The sequence below is a fragment of the Notothenia rossii genome (assembly GCF_949606895.1).
Source record: "Notothenia rossii genome assembly, chromosome: 5".
Lineage (NCBI taxonomy): Eukaryota > Metazoa > Chordata > Actinopteri > Perciformes > Nototheniidae > Notothenia > Notothenia rossii.
The window spans coordinates 13287226-13302227 of record NC_136903.1 but is presented as its reverse complement, the minus strand read 5'-3'; the positions used below and the strand labels follow the sequence as shown (position 1 = coordinate 13302227).

The 15002-nt window shown below is 38.2% G+C and overlaps 1 protein-coding gene across 3 annotated transcripts in view; it reads left to right on the top strand.

The window, feature by feature from the left end:
- LOC307039658 (cGMP-inhibited 3',5'-cyclic phosphodiesterase 3A-like) overlaps nt 1-13268 on the top strand; it is an 82691-nt gene extending 69423 nt beyond the window's left edge. For all 3 annotated transcript variants that reach the window (XM_079681922.1, XM_079681921.1, XM_079681923.1), the window contains exons 11-14: nt 469-672; nt 1999-2160; nt 6824-7103; nt 8985-13268. In XM_079681922.1, the coding sequence (XP_079538048.1) occupies nt 469-672; nt 1999-2160; nt 6824-7103; nt 8985-9298 (960 nt within the window). In that variant the 3' untranslated portion in view covers nt 9299-13268. The remainder of the gene's footprint in view (nt 1-468; nt 673-1998; nt 2161-6823; nt 7104-8984) is intronic.
- Nucleotides 13269-15002: the final 1734 nt, after the last annotated feature.

The following is a 15002-nucleotide window of genomic DNA, read 5'->3' as shown; positions in this document are numbered from 1 at the left end:
AGTTCACCGCCAAAATGCACTGGCAACGCTGAGGCAAATCATCTTTGTCAGCATAATCAAACCATCACCAGTTACAGTAGCTGCTCATTGTTTGTCAGAAATTGACGGGTGCTGTGGTTGTGTTTGTGACGTTATGTTTATATCTATTATTGAGTAGTTTATAGGATATCTGTCCAGACATATCACCCAAAAAAAAGCTGTCATAAAATCAAAGAAAGAAAAATGTCTCTTTCTATCCACCCATCCATCTATATAGCACAGTGGCTATAATGTTCTTTAACATGGTACAAGCGTGATGTGTTTAAATTCTTGTGTTGTATTCAATGTCAAGTTACATTCTAGCAACATTTAAATAATCTGGATCATCAAGTCTCTCTTTGTTAGTAATATATGTGCAGGATTGCTGGATTCAAATAAAGGAACTTCTATACTAGTCAATGCTTATGTAAAGTGCTTGTGTGTTTGCAGGCAGTGCTCTACAATGATCGATCGGTTCTGGAAAACCACCACGCAGCCTCAGCCTGGAACCTCTTTATGTCGCGGCCAGAGTTCAACTTCCTCGTCAACCTGGACCATGGGGAGTTCAAGCGTTTCCGTTTCCTGGTCATTGAGGCCATATTGGCCACTGATCTAAAGAAACATTTCGACTTCCTAGCTGAGTTCAATGCCAAGGTAGATCTAAAAACACAATTGCTTGACATTACTGTAAGTACTGAAAAGATGTGACTTTCTGGTGTGAAGAGTTTACAGGTTTGGTTGATAAAATCCCTGGAAAATGTTCATTTTGACAACATCATACATTTAAAAACTTCTCATGTAGTTGATTTGGCCTCTAATAAGTACTTTAGAGATTATACAGTAGTTTTAAGCCAACACTGGTTCTTCATACCTAATAGTATAAAGTGAATTATTGACGTTGAATATTTATTTTATTTTATTTTTCTTGGAAACAAGATTGGATTGCATAACGAATTGTCATGTAGCTTCACATGGCAGCAGTATTCTCTAGTTGAGTCAAATGTATCCTTTAGAGGGGCTTGCCATACATTCATACCTCAACTATTTTACTAAAAAATAAACGTTATTGAAGGGGAAATATCAAGCGGTTTTCAAAGAACAAGTCTGTTTGTGCAGAACATTTCAGCAGTTCCAGTATGTTCAGCTGACGTCAACAACACAAAGCGCCTTGCAGCTTTTTCAAGAACTCATTTAAGTGGAGACAGAATGTTGGCTTTGGATGAGGGATTTGGGTTTTTCCATTGTGAGCATTAGTACAGTTGTGGTGCTCGATGTCCAGGACCTGCCAGACAGCATTGAGTCTCCGGGCTTGGCAGCCAAAGTACCAGCGATGTCTCTCTCATTGTTGTGCACCCCACTCTGCTCTTCCTAGAAGCAAATTAGCTTTCTGTGAAGTACTAAGTTTCATACTTGATCTCTTTAGCTACTGGATTATTAGGTTAGATAAGACTCTGGGAGTCCGGGCTGCTCCTTCTTCAGATCTGAAGCTCATTAAAGATAACTACAGATAACAAATTGATTCAAACCTTGTTAAGATAAATGCAAGCTTTAACTTCATGTGTGCGAGCGTGCCACATCGGTAGAGTTGATAATAAGAGATTTCACTGATTCATTCAGAGAAATTCATCATTAATAATATCTCATACACATAGGAACTGGTCATAACCTATGTAAACAGTCTATGGTCTTGATATTTTTATAGCATAGTAATTAAAAACTCTACCGTTTTGGATTAAGCGCATTAAAAGAAAGTATGCACATATTATAGTCCTCATTGCTTTTGTCTTTTAAATTGTATTTCAGTGCTGCTGTATGCCTTCTCCCTGATTGATAAACCCTCCAGACATTACTATGAATACACAATCTTTGAACAACAGATAAATGGCATCACATTTACATAACATCTGTACATCACATGCTTCGTCTGCCTACACATTTGAATTTGTGACATGTCAACATGTCTGTTTTGTGATCCCTTAGGTGGGTGATGATCCCTCCACGGGTATTGACTGGTCTAATGAGAATGACAGGCTGCTGGTGTGCCAGATGTGCATCAAACTGGCCGACATCAACGGGCCTCTGAAGTGCAAGGAGCTGCATCTGCAGTGGACGGAGGGCATCGTCAACGAATTCTACGAACAGGTGTGTGAAACGTCTCTGATGGGGACCCAATGTATTTGGTAAACTAAAGATCAATGGCCTGTCATGTTTAGGTGCAGGGGGAAACACAACAAAGCAAACACCTGCACAGTATACTGTTACACATGATCAATAACAGTACTCCTACAACACTCAAATATATAAGAGTTTATTTTTAGTCCATCCCGCAAACAACACCTTCCTCCTGCTGTAAATACTGACTAACCCATGTGTCATAGCCCACAACTCAAAATATGTCGAACAAATAAACAATGTTCTCCTCCTATTTCAAATAAATGAGCCTAATACTAAGCTATTGTAGTCAAAACATATTTACGGTTATATAAAAGGGTAAAACATATGTATCATATAGGGAGGCTTACACTTAACATTCCAACTGTAAACATAATTGGAACTTAGAACCCTAAAGCCAACCTCTGAACCTTCATCTTAATTAGATCCTTAATGAGAACCAAACAGAACATCCTTATTCAGATCACATCATTCTTCAGACCTAAATTCTAACTGGTGACAAACACAAACATATTTACACAGCTGGTAAATGTATTTAGACTGCTTGAATGTATCAAATCGTTTTTCTCTTGGAGCAGAGGAGCAGAACTGCATTTTTGACAAATGTCAAATGTGTCAAATACCATTTAAAGTTTTACAGACAACTTAATTGTTCTTTCTCAAACTCCATAGAAGACAGTAAAAACTGAAACACCTCCTCTATATTTTTTTCTTCCTCCCTGTAGACTTTTGGCTTCAGGCATTTTCTTCTCATTCAATCTTTTTGATGTATTAATATATTAATGGCAGAGCTCCTCCCGAGAGCTGCTATTGTGTGAGGAGCTGTCATGAATTCATGATGAAATGTATGCATCTGTTCATTATGTATTTTTTATGTATACTTTTGGTTTATGAATTTCCACGTTACTTACATGAGCCATGCAGTGGTTAAATAGGAAAGGAGTCTTAGTTTTGGCTGTAAGAATGGGTTCACATGGACGCTTTGTATGTCTGACTTTGCTGTCAGTGAATAAGGTGTTCCCTCATTTTACTACTACAATAACATACAGTAAGATATGGCCACAGTATTTAATACACCTGTCCAATCTATATAAATTCAACACAACAGGTCTGCTATAAATTCTATGTAAAAAAAATTCAAAATCTTTTGACACTGCCGGAGATATTCACCAAATTCATTTAAACATTCATTATTGGGGTCAACGTTAAAGCTAGTGTTGTTCTGGACTATATTACAATTAATAAGAAGAATCCACTTCAAGACACTGGTACTTGCGTACCATGCTGTGAATGGTTCTGGCCCTTCCTACATCCAGGACATGGTTAAACTGTACACCCCAGCACGTGCACTCCGCTCTGCATCAGCCAAACAGCTCGCTGCACCCGCACTGCGAGGGGGACCCAAGTTCCCATCAGCAAAAACACGTGGGTTTGCTATCCTGGCTCTAAAATGGTGGAATGAGCTCCCCATTGAAATCAGGACAGCAGATAGCACATCTTCCGGCACAGACTGAAAACTCATCTCTTTCGACTCCACTTCGAGCGATAGAATTACTAACACAGCACTTATATACTAATAAAGGACTGACTTATCTAAAGCCTGTTGAGTAGCACTTGAAATGTTTGGCTCTATGAAACCTGATGTACTTATATGATTCTGTTTTCTTCAAGTTTGTATTTTGTTGGTCGAACGCACTTATTGTAAGTTGCTTTGGATAAAAGTGTCAGCTAAATGTAATGTAATGTAATGTAATAAGAAGTCATATTTACATACATAAGGGGGGCTGAATTTTAGAAACACCTCCGAAGATTATTCGCTGCAGAACAACACAACCACTTACAATGACTACAATGCTAAAAGGTGTTATTGAATTAACAGCTCTTTGAATAAATACTTATACAGGCATGTTAAAGTAAGGCTTTATGGCAAAATGGCTGCCTTGGATTGCCTTACATTGTACATTGTGTACCCAATGAAGTTGCCATAGTGTACAGTGCTTATATAATTACCTGATAGTTATCCGTTCAGCCTAATGCCACCCTCAATGACCTCCGATACACTTTGTCCTCTTGATTCTGAATACTTGCTAATTTCTCCTAATGGCCTTTAAGTCTAGCTAGGGCCATTTTGTGCCACGCTACTTCATATGGGACAAACAGGACAAACAGATTGTAGGAGCCTTGCAGGAGAAACGCTCTTCATTGACAATAGTTGTAGGGCTGCTATGTGTAGTGACACAGGCAGGCTGCCCAGGCAACTGTCCTTCAGGTGGAGCAGTGTCCTGATTACTCTGACAGCCTTAAGAGTCCAACAACCTTCAGAAAACCAGCAAAACAATTAAGCTCCCCCTCAATATAGAACTTGTTAAGGCTTGTATACAAAGCATCATCATACAAAAACACTTGGTTGTCAAGCACAACAAAAACATGTTGACGGAGCCTTGAGGATAAGATTTGTTTTCCAGGCTTTCTGAAATTGATTATGATGTGTGACCTAGGATCTGGGTATCTTCAATCTAGATCGCAATATTGGATGAATTTCTGGGCTTACAGAGGCTTACTCTTATATATATATACACTGAACAAAAATATAAACGCAACACTTTTGTTTTTGCTCCCATTTTTCATGAGATGAACTCAAAGATCTAAAACAATTTCTACATACACAAAATAACCGTTTCTCTCAAATATTGTTCACAAATCTGAAAAAATCTGTGATAGTGAGCACTTCTCCTTTGCCGAGATAATCCATCCCACCTCACAGGTGTGGCATATCAAGATGCTGATTAGACAGCATGATTATTGCACAGGTGTGCCTTAGGCTGGCCACAATAAAAGGCCACTCTGAAACGTGCAGTTTTGCTTTATTGGGGGGGTCTGGGGGGTTCCGAAAACCCTAGGGTTAAACCCTAACCCTAACCCTAACCCTAACATGTCACCAATTGAGCATGTTTGGGATGCTCTGGATCGGCGTATACGACAGCGTGTTCCAGTTCCTGCCAATATCCAGCAACTTCGCACAGCCATTGAAGAGGAGTGGACCAACATTCCACAGGCCACAATCAACAACCTGATCAACTCTGTGCGAAGGAGATGTGTTGCACTGCGTGAGGCAAATGGTGGTCACACCAGATACTGACTGGTTTTCGGACCCCCCCAGACCCTGAGGCTGTGCGAAGTTGCTGGATATTGGCATATAGAAAATGTTTTAGATCTTTGAGTTCATCTCATGAAAAATGGGAGCAAAAACAAAAGGGTTGCATTTATATTTTTGTTCAGTGTATATAAGAGTAATATATATATATTGTAAATCCTACTACCGAGCAGTCTTATTTACTTGGATAGCTTATCTCAAAGACATGACATATTGATTTGGGAAAGCTAACCTTGAAATACATATTTTTAGGAAGTAGGAAGCTGGATCTCAGAGCAGCTTCTCCTATGTTTTATTGAGAAAAATAAAATATTAACCTAGCAGTGAAACAACATATAACATATAAGGTAGATGTATTATCACTTAACATTGCCATGGCTCCCCACACCCCTACATGCATGTAAAACATAATAACATACAAAACCATACTCAAACCCCCTCAAAACACATTAATTATAATAATTGTTATAAAATGAAAATAAATATACTTTGGTAAATGCATTGGTTAAAGTTTAACGATAAATGCAATGCAACACAAGTCAACATCCAACTGATATCACTTTACCAACAAGTAGCAGATCAATCCCAGATACCGCCTTTTGATGCCTGTTATTGTGCTGTACATTAGACTGAACAGGAACAAAGGCTTGCTACTGTGAACTGTATGGGATGATACGTGAGGTCAGTTACCAAGGCAATGAGGAAACCTTGCTATAGCTGTTCTTCGTTTGCCATCGATACAGACATCACCGACACACACACATGCTGCTGCTCCACAGCCTTCATATATTCTTTATTTAGCTGTTTCAAATGTTATCAGGCAGGTACATTTCCAGTATCAATTGTTGACTATTCTTATTCTTCAAAAGAGCCAAACTGTACCCGCTATTAGGTGAGAAGGTAAATATATAACTTCAAGAAAGGGTTTTGTAGAGTTTGAGTGAAGTCTAGAGAAACTCACTCGAGGGGAAATTTGGGATTTAAGCGTTTTTCAGACCATTTACAAAAATCTGTATAACACACTACAGGTAAGGGAAAGCAATTACGCATGTTATATCCATTTGAGCACCAAGGCTACGTTTGCTAAAAAAATATATACTCTTGGGTAAATTGCTATGTTAGTTTGACCTCTCCCTCCCGATCCCACCAATTGGACTTCCTCTGTCTACACACAGTTACCGGACTTCCTCTTTTACTTCCTTTATTATTGCTACAGCAGCTAAAGGTCACTGCCTTCTTGTGTTTGTATCGGTCAGAAACCATGTAAATAAATGATAACGCAATTCTGATACTTACTTATAGGTGTAGCAGGCCCCTTCTATACATTGTGGGTTTTGGATCGAAAAGCAAACAGCTTGGACATTGATAAGCGTGACATCTATCCCACGTGTTCCCTCCGGCCTGATGACTGAAGTATTGAAATGTGAGTCACGCCATGTATTGGCCTTCATGCACTAATGTGGTTCATGCTTTATGTAGGGTGACGAGGAGTCCAGCCAGGGACTTCCCATCAGCCCCTTCATGGACCGAGCGGCACCACAGTTGGCCAAACTCCAGGAGTCGTTCATCACACACATTGTGGGGCCGCTTTGCAACTCCTATGACTCAGCTTTTCTCATTCCTGGACGATGGGTGGATCCCAACCCAGAGGGAGAGGAGCCGGAGATAACGGAGAATGAGGAGGAGGAGGAGGAGGAGGAGGAGGAGGAAGATGAAGATACTGCAGAGGAAGACGCATCGACCAGCTCCGAGGCATCACGTAAGGACTATGGTCCAAAACAAAGATTTATAACTAAACAAGGGGCCCAAGCCTTTTCTGGAAGTGACCAGAACAAATTAGAATGCCTGCTTTTGTATGATAACCATTTTTGCATTAATGCCATTTGTTCTCTTTATATGGATTTGATTTTATCATGTAATTTACAGCAGGACATTCAAGAGTGTTTCCTCTCTTAAAAATACACATTTGTTATTTGGGAGATTTAGATACATTACACTTCAACATTGGATCACAAAGCAACAAGGAGAGTACATTAAAGCAGAAGAGAAGTGAGGTCTTATTTTTAGTAAAGCCCCTGTCACACTTTCCCAAATGTACACCCGATGGACACACGAATATTGAATTGTGAATTTCGCACGAAGATGGCCCCGAACCACACACGAAGGCAACATTTACATTACATTTAAGACATACAACTGCAACGAAAGTAACAAAAACAATGATGTTAAAGTACTATGATACTGTACTGATATTTTCAGACTTTGTTCTTTACTTTCTCCGTCTTTATATGTAGAAGATATTAAGTTTTCTCCGTCATGTTGTTTCCATAGCAACAACAACTTCCTGTCAACTCGCCTTCAAAATAATATATTATGTCCTTTTCAGTTTCACAGAACACAAATTGGGTTATTTACATAATATGTTTACATGATTTTGTTGTGCAATAAAAAACCTGATGGACACACGATAAAGGAAATGTTCAAATTCGGCTCTGATCGTAGCAACATCGGGCCATTTGTGAGGGCATCTCAAGCCATCGTATGACCGCTGGTGGAGTTTCTCAGGCTCCGGCAGCAACTTCGTGAGCGGTGGCAAAATCTTTGGCATGCCAAAAAATTGCCGAAGGACCTTGCGAAGGTTCATTTTCGTGTTGAATTTGTGTGTAAACTTTGCCCTTCGTAAGGCACTCGTGAGGGCATCTTGTTATCATCTGTGCCATCGGGCATTCACCCCGATCAGAGTGAGGGGGGCAAATGCCCGATGGCACCGATGATAACACGAAGATGACACGACTTGAGAAGATGCCCTCACGAGTGCCTTACAAAGTTGCCGCTCACAAAGTTGTTGCCGGAGCCTGAGAATCTCCACCAGCGGTCATACGATGGCTTAGATGCCCTCACGAATGGCCCGATGTTGCTACGATCACAGCCGAATTATTTCCATATTTCTAGCTTTATTATTGATATCATATAAAGAAACAGAGAGGAAAGACATGTCAAAGGGGACATATCATGCAAAATCCACTTTTTCATGTATTTTCTACATCAACATGTGTCCCCTCTTGTAAAGAGATTCTGAAAGTTTCAAGAAAAAAGATTCGCTCACTTTTTGTTCTGATCCATTTATATGAAAACCTTTCTAAAAATGAGCTGATCAGATTTTGGCCACTTCATGATGTCCCCCCCCCCCCCCCCTTATCACCTGAATCTCCTCCTAGAGCACCATTGTGTTCTTTTTAACCCAATATCTCGCAGAGGGGCGTGGGGAGGGGCTCCTTATTTTCATCTAAAGTAACAGACAGAGAATCAGCACTTTTGAAGCAGGGCTGAAACAGAGGGGTTTATGGGATGCTACAACGATCTGTTTAGTATTTCGAGCCAAACACTTCAGAGACATGTTTTGTATATATCTGAGACCTATAATATATTGATGAAAAACACTATAATAGGGCACCAGTGTTCTCCTGTAATTGTGCAGCTTCTTTCAAAATGTATAACCACATAGTTTGACAGAGAGAACAATTAATGTTCAGGGATTCAACGCAGTGGGTTTGCTGCCTGTAATTGTCTGCAATTGAATAATTGACTTACATAAATTCATCAAAAGAAAATCTTCACAATTTCTTTCTGTTTTCTTCAGAGAAAGCTATTTCCAAGAAGAGAAGGAAAGTGTTCTGCCAGATCACTCACCACCTGATGGAGAACCACGAGATGTGGAAGAAGGTGATTGCAGAGGAGGCCCCGAAACAGGGCCAGGGAGCAGAAACCGTCCATTTAAACAATGTAGCTGAGCCAATCCTGGCTATTCACGAGGAGGAAGAGGAGCCAGGCAGCAGAGAGGAGTTACTGGAAGGAGAGGATCCAGAGGAGGGAGTGGAGGAACCAGAGTGGCCCGTGACTGCTCAGGAAGACTGTAAACCTGCAGAGGAACAAGCGGAGGAGGACCCACAGTGAAACAGCTCATGGGAAATATGGCGTCAGTCAGGGCAAGGATGTGAAAAAGTATTTCTTGTTTTCCAATCCTTTCAACTGACTCCTATCTTTGCCAGCACATCACTTAGACACAACACTGTAGATGTTTGGGAAATGTGTGCCTATACATAACAAAAAACAGGGTGGGAAATATGTGCTTTACACATTGTATCTGAATATCTGGGTTCACCAAAACATTTAAAGGAGCTTTCCATATTGCAATACAGGATGATTTGTGTACTTTGGGATACAGACTCTTTTGATACTGTCAAGAGAAGAGGAAGACTGCTTGCACAGACCTCAACCCAATGTGGTAACACGGGACTGCAGACATTCGCTGCCAATTTATACATAATTATTTTCTGAATGCAATTATATATAGACATCACAGTTACTTGTACTTGTGTTCCAATTTTAGCAAGAGTTTTTGAGGTCAGACATGGACCATATTATGTTTTCTTTTTCTATATATGGATTATAAAGGGAGTCAATCGATTAAAGAACATTGGCATCTTTTTTTCTTCTTCTGCCAAAAAAAATCACTCACCCTTAGGCTTAAGCATATGAAATCTATTCTTTTTTTTTTTTTTTTTACATTTGTTGCCAAATTACTGTAAGTCCTTTATACCAATAGGTATAGTCATATTACAAGATACAAAGAGGCTCCTCACACTCTGTATTTGTATGCGTGTGTGTGTCTGCATGTTTATATAAGTTCTTCTCCAGAGGATATAGATATATTTATCCGATTTATTTGTGCCATCTCTGGTCTCCAGCCTCGAGATAGATATAGAGGTCTTTACAGGGTTCACTGTCCTAATTGTTGTATTCCCAAGGCCTGCACTAAGACTGCATTAGAGGGTGGCTGGAAATGAATTTGTGCTCAATACTAGACCAAAAAGGGAACGTCAGTACAGAGAACATACACTAATACAACCAAAGTATCTAAGAACAATATAAGGGGAGATAACAACAAAAAGGGACCAGAAATGTATTACCTAAAATAATTAAGATGGAAAATCCTACAATATTCTTTGAAAAGGGTCCAAACATCAGGTAGACTAACTAATACACGTTCCTTTGTATTATCTTTGCAACCCATAACTCTCTGACTATGTATTTGGACTCAGTGTGCTGTCTCAACACACTTTACTCATTATGTAAAAAAAATCTGCAAATGATGCTGACCGTTAACCCTCAGGAAAACCTTAACTGTAGAAATTCAAAGTAAACATTTGTACCACCTGTGAGGACAGTACGTTACAAATATGCAGGGATAGTACATGAGTTTAGAATATGTTCATAAAAGGCTGCAGTTTATGTCACAACAAAGCCGATAAACACATTGAACTCTTCCCCCGTCACCTCAGGGCGACATTCATTCTCTCAGAGCTCCAGCGTCTGGATTTACTATTTCTGCAAGGTCAAGTCCAATTTGATTTATCACATATTTCTGTGATGATACAGAGGGAAATCATTCAGATAAAAAAAATGTTTATCACTCAAGAAAAATGTAGTTTGACATGTTCAGTAGTCAAGGTTAATGTGATTCAAAGTGTTCATGCAAGGCTGAAACGATTAGAAAATAATGTTTTTTTATTTCATGGATTGGATTGCAGTAAAAGCTACCTTTTCAGTGATGGCCAAATTGACCGTGATTGCAGCATAATGTGTTATTGAATCCCTTACTCAAGCACTCAAGCATCAGATTTGTCACTTGGAAATAACCATGACCCAATGTTTTTCAATCCTAATCACTCCCTGGGAGTTTTTACTTACATTTGCACATCTTTAGAGTTGTTCTTTTCTTATGTTTCACTATCACTGGGAAAAAGGAAGTGAATATGTTAGTTATGCGATCTTTACCCCACATTTGTAATTGTTCAAATCAATGATTCATCCAACAAAAAGAAAGAGCTCTTGAAACGTTTCCAAAAGACATAAAAACATTGTTTCGAAACCATGACTTAATATTGGTATATTGAATATAAAACACAAATCATAAACCCTACATTCAATCAAGAGAAGCCATGAGGAAAAACTATTACAAAACCAACTTTGCAGTAGCTGGATTAGCATTCAAAATGACTCTGAAGAGCATTCCACTTTGCTTTAATAATTCACAGTTGCATATAAAAGCGTGTTTGAGAAACCGTAGGTAGATCTTGAGTTGAATAAGTGAAGTTGAGTTGGTGGGTAAACTTTTTGTCACACGAGTGCAGTGAGGCAATAAGTTATGAATTATCCAGTGATAAGCGTGTTGAGTTCTCATGACCTACATGCTCATCTGAATATATTATCCACTGGTATCTCCTCTCACTGTACCATTGTTCTCCTCCATCATCTCATTTCTTTAAAAACTGCACATGGAGCCTCCTGTAGATTGGACATAATGGAGTCTTCCTGTGATTGAAATAACATTGGGTGTAGAACATCATGTCCTTGCGGATCATGCATTAGCATACTTTATTACCACCCGATGTTCCTGGCTGTGGTGAATAGCGCACTTCATCCATAATGGGCTGTTAACTGCTGTCCTGTCTCTGGCTCAGTGGGGAGGGGGGAGGAACTCAGGAAGGGCAGCTAAGGCCACAGAAGTCGACTGACTGATCAGAAAAACATTGGACAGAGAATCATTTATATCTTACCAAACTTGTTAGCAGCCGCTGAATCAGACTTTTTTCCCTGGCCTCTAATGATCACATGTAGCCGCCCTCATTGTTTATTCTAAACAACATGCCTGCTGTTGTTTGTATGTTGCCTGCAACCCCTCTCTAATTAGCTATAATCACCATTACAGACACAATGAATACATTTTATTCATTACAAATAACATTTCTATCACTATTTGCGATGATGAAACTTCCACTTGTTTATATTTCAACCAACCAGGTTGTACAATTACATCAACTCGAACTCTCCTTTGTGAATGTATAGAAACAGTATACAGTGTGCGTGAAAGAGAAAGATGGTGTGTTTGTGTCCATTTGACTTCTTCCATTGGCCTCTCTAATGTGACTCCTGTATTTAGGGTTTGCTGTTAAGTAGAGGAGGCTATGAGTCACAAGTAGAGGTGGTGAAAAGATGAAGGGTAAAGTGATGCAGTATGTAGTTATTCAATGCTTCTCAGATTAAATAATTATTCGCAGAAGGACCTATTGCATATTTCTCCTTGTGCTTCCACTTTGATCTGCTTAGCGTGCAGATCTCAGATCCTCACTGGCAACAGTGGTAATACAATAGTAGCATTCATCCCACGTCTCTCATCACTAAAGACGATGGGATTCTGTCCACTGTGATAGTATGTTGATGATCTTCAGTGGACTATATATGCATTTTTCCCCCAGTCACATCAGTCTTAAGTCAATACTTGCATTTGAGCTGATCCAGTATATCAGTTTTGTTTGTGTACTTTTTTTTGCATTGGTTTATTTGAGTGTCATACTTATTCACACGTGTAGCATAATTGTAACCATGGGAACCAAACGAGCTTTACAATTATGTAAAAAAAAAGAAATGAGACGAGTATTTTTATATAGTTGACACATGATTAAATAATTGCTTTCTTCTCACTAGTACCTTGCACTTACCACATGTACTAATACTTACACAAGGAAGACTTTGTCCAAATACACAGTATTTGTGAACGTTAAATAATTACTTTTCTTGCAGGTTGATGCTCCATTTTGTACAATATACATATATGCTGTACAGTAAAGACATTTTAAAACTTCAAAAACTCTTTTAAATATACATTATTTATTTTTACCATTTTGTAATTTAGACACTATACTGTAGCTTCAATATTGCCAGACTTACTGGAAGTGCCTATATTGGTATTATGTATCATACAGTGAATATATTTGAAGATCATTAGAAGTCGTCACAAACTGAACCATGTGGATGTTGTAATGTGAATACATTGAATTACAAGACTATAATTTCTGTGGTATCCCCGTCTCTGTGTTGTGTTTTTCTTTCAGCTTCTAATCTATATTTAGAATGTGCTTTATATTAAAATACACAAACTACATTATTATACAATTTGATACAAGTTCTGGGTGCTTTGCTCCATCAAGACCATCAACGCTTGCGATCAAGTTTAGATCTTGAACCTGAACATTTTATCTTTTCTATTATTGTTTTGTATTTTAAAGCGTTATTTATTTGCAATCCTCAAATATTTGTTTTGTAATGCACATGTTCCCCTTTGAGCACAGATGTTTGTCAATTTTAAAATAAAGTGGAGAAAGATTTTCTTTAAATTAGAAATTTGCCGAAATTGATTACAATTTTATTTTATTTACAGTTTATAGAGATTTCTTAAATATTCAATGTAAGTGTTTGCAGAAAAAACAATTGCAGAAAAAGTTTCTTTAGCGTTAAATTTACGATTAAGAAATCGTGAATTATTCCTTCTCTAGGGTGAAGCTTAAGGGATCACACACAAACACACACAAACCCTTACTGTTGATGTTATTTGAAAGGAAAACCAGTTGAAGCAGACAGCAGTGGTTGAGAAATCCAGGCAAGAAGTAACAAGAAGACCAAGACTATGAAAAACCCTTGTATTGGATACCTACAACTTCTTTTATCTATTACATTTTGGGGATTTGCCAAAGACATTTTTTATTTAAATGTTTTTATTTAAATGTCTTTCAATTGATATTCTGTCAAATGTATCCCAACATATAGTTTAATATTCATTTTTACAATAACATGTACAGTGGCAGAAAATGTTAATTGATATTGCCTAATGTACTCACCATCTATGTATTATCATTTTTCTTCACTTTTAGTGAAGTAACAGCCAATTCTGCATCTTACTCTGGGTGCTTAATAGGTATCTGTTTAGAGTGGTTTCATTTATAAAGGGTCTGCTGCATATGGAACTGGTATCCCCTTGGCAACAGAGAAACTTGAGAAATGAGGTCTGACCACCTGGTGTGTCAGTGGGCTCCAACAAGGAATTGGGACGTCATCCAGTTAATAAACCCTGAAATAAAGATCCAATAGTAGCCTCTTGTTTTTGTAGATTTTTATAAGAATTCCTTCCTTTTTCATGAAAATTGTCGCTTTCAGGTGAGGTGAGGAACACCTTAGTTTAGGCACTTGGTTCGAAAAAGTGGTGGGGACCATTTCTCCAGACTTAACATCGGCATAGCAGAAGACAAAAGATGCCCCTCCCCTGGGTGTTGAACCTTAAGCACCTACATGAAAAACTAATGCATAGACCTCTGGACCTGATGTGACAATGTGAAACTGGGACTAAGAAGGACTTTTGGTTGGTAACAAAAAATATAACTCTTGGTTGGTACCAAAAATCAGGCAGAGAGAGAGATTTTGTTTTACCCAAGGGACCCACACCTCTGGCCACCTCAGAGGGACGTGAAAAAAAATGGACAAAAATAATAATAATAATAATAATAATAATAATAATGTTAATAATTAAATATTAATTTAAAAAATACAATGACAATAAAGTAATAATAATAAAATAATAAGTAAAATAAGATAATAACAAAAAAATCATAATAAAACACAATCATAAAAACTAACTTGAAAAAAAAAATATAAAGACATTTAATATGAACTTTTTTTTTAATAAAACAAAAAGATACAGTGATAATAATAACAATTAAAAAAATTATTGGTTTTTTTATATTTTCATATACAAATTGAATTC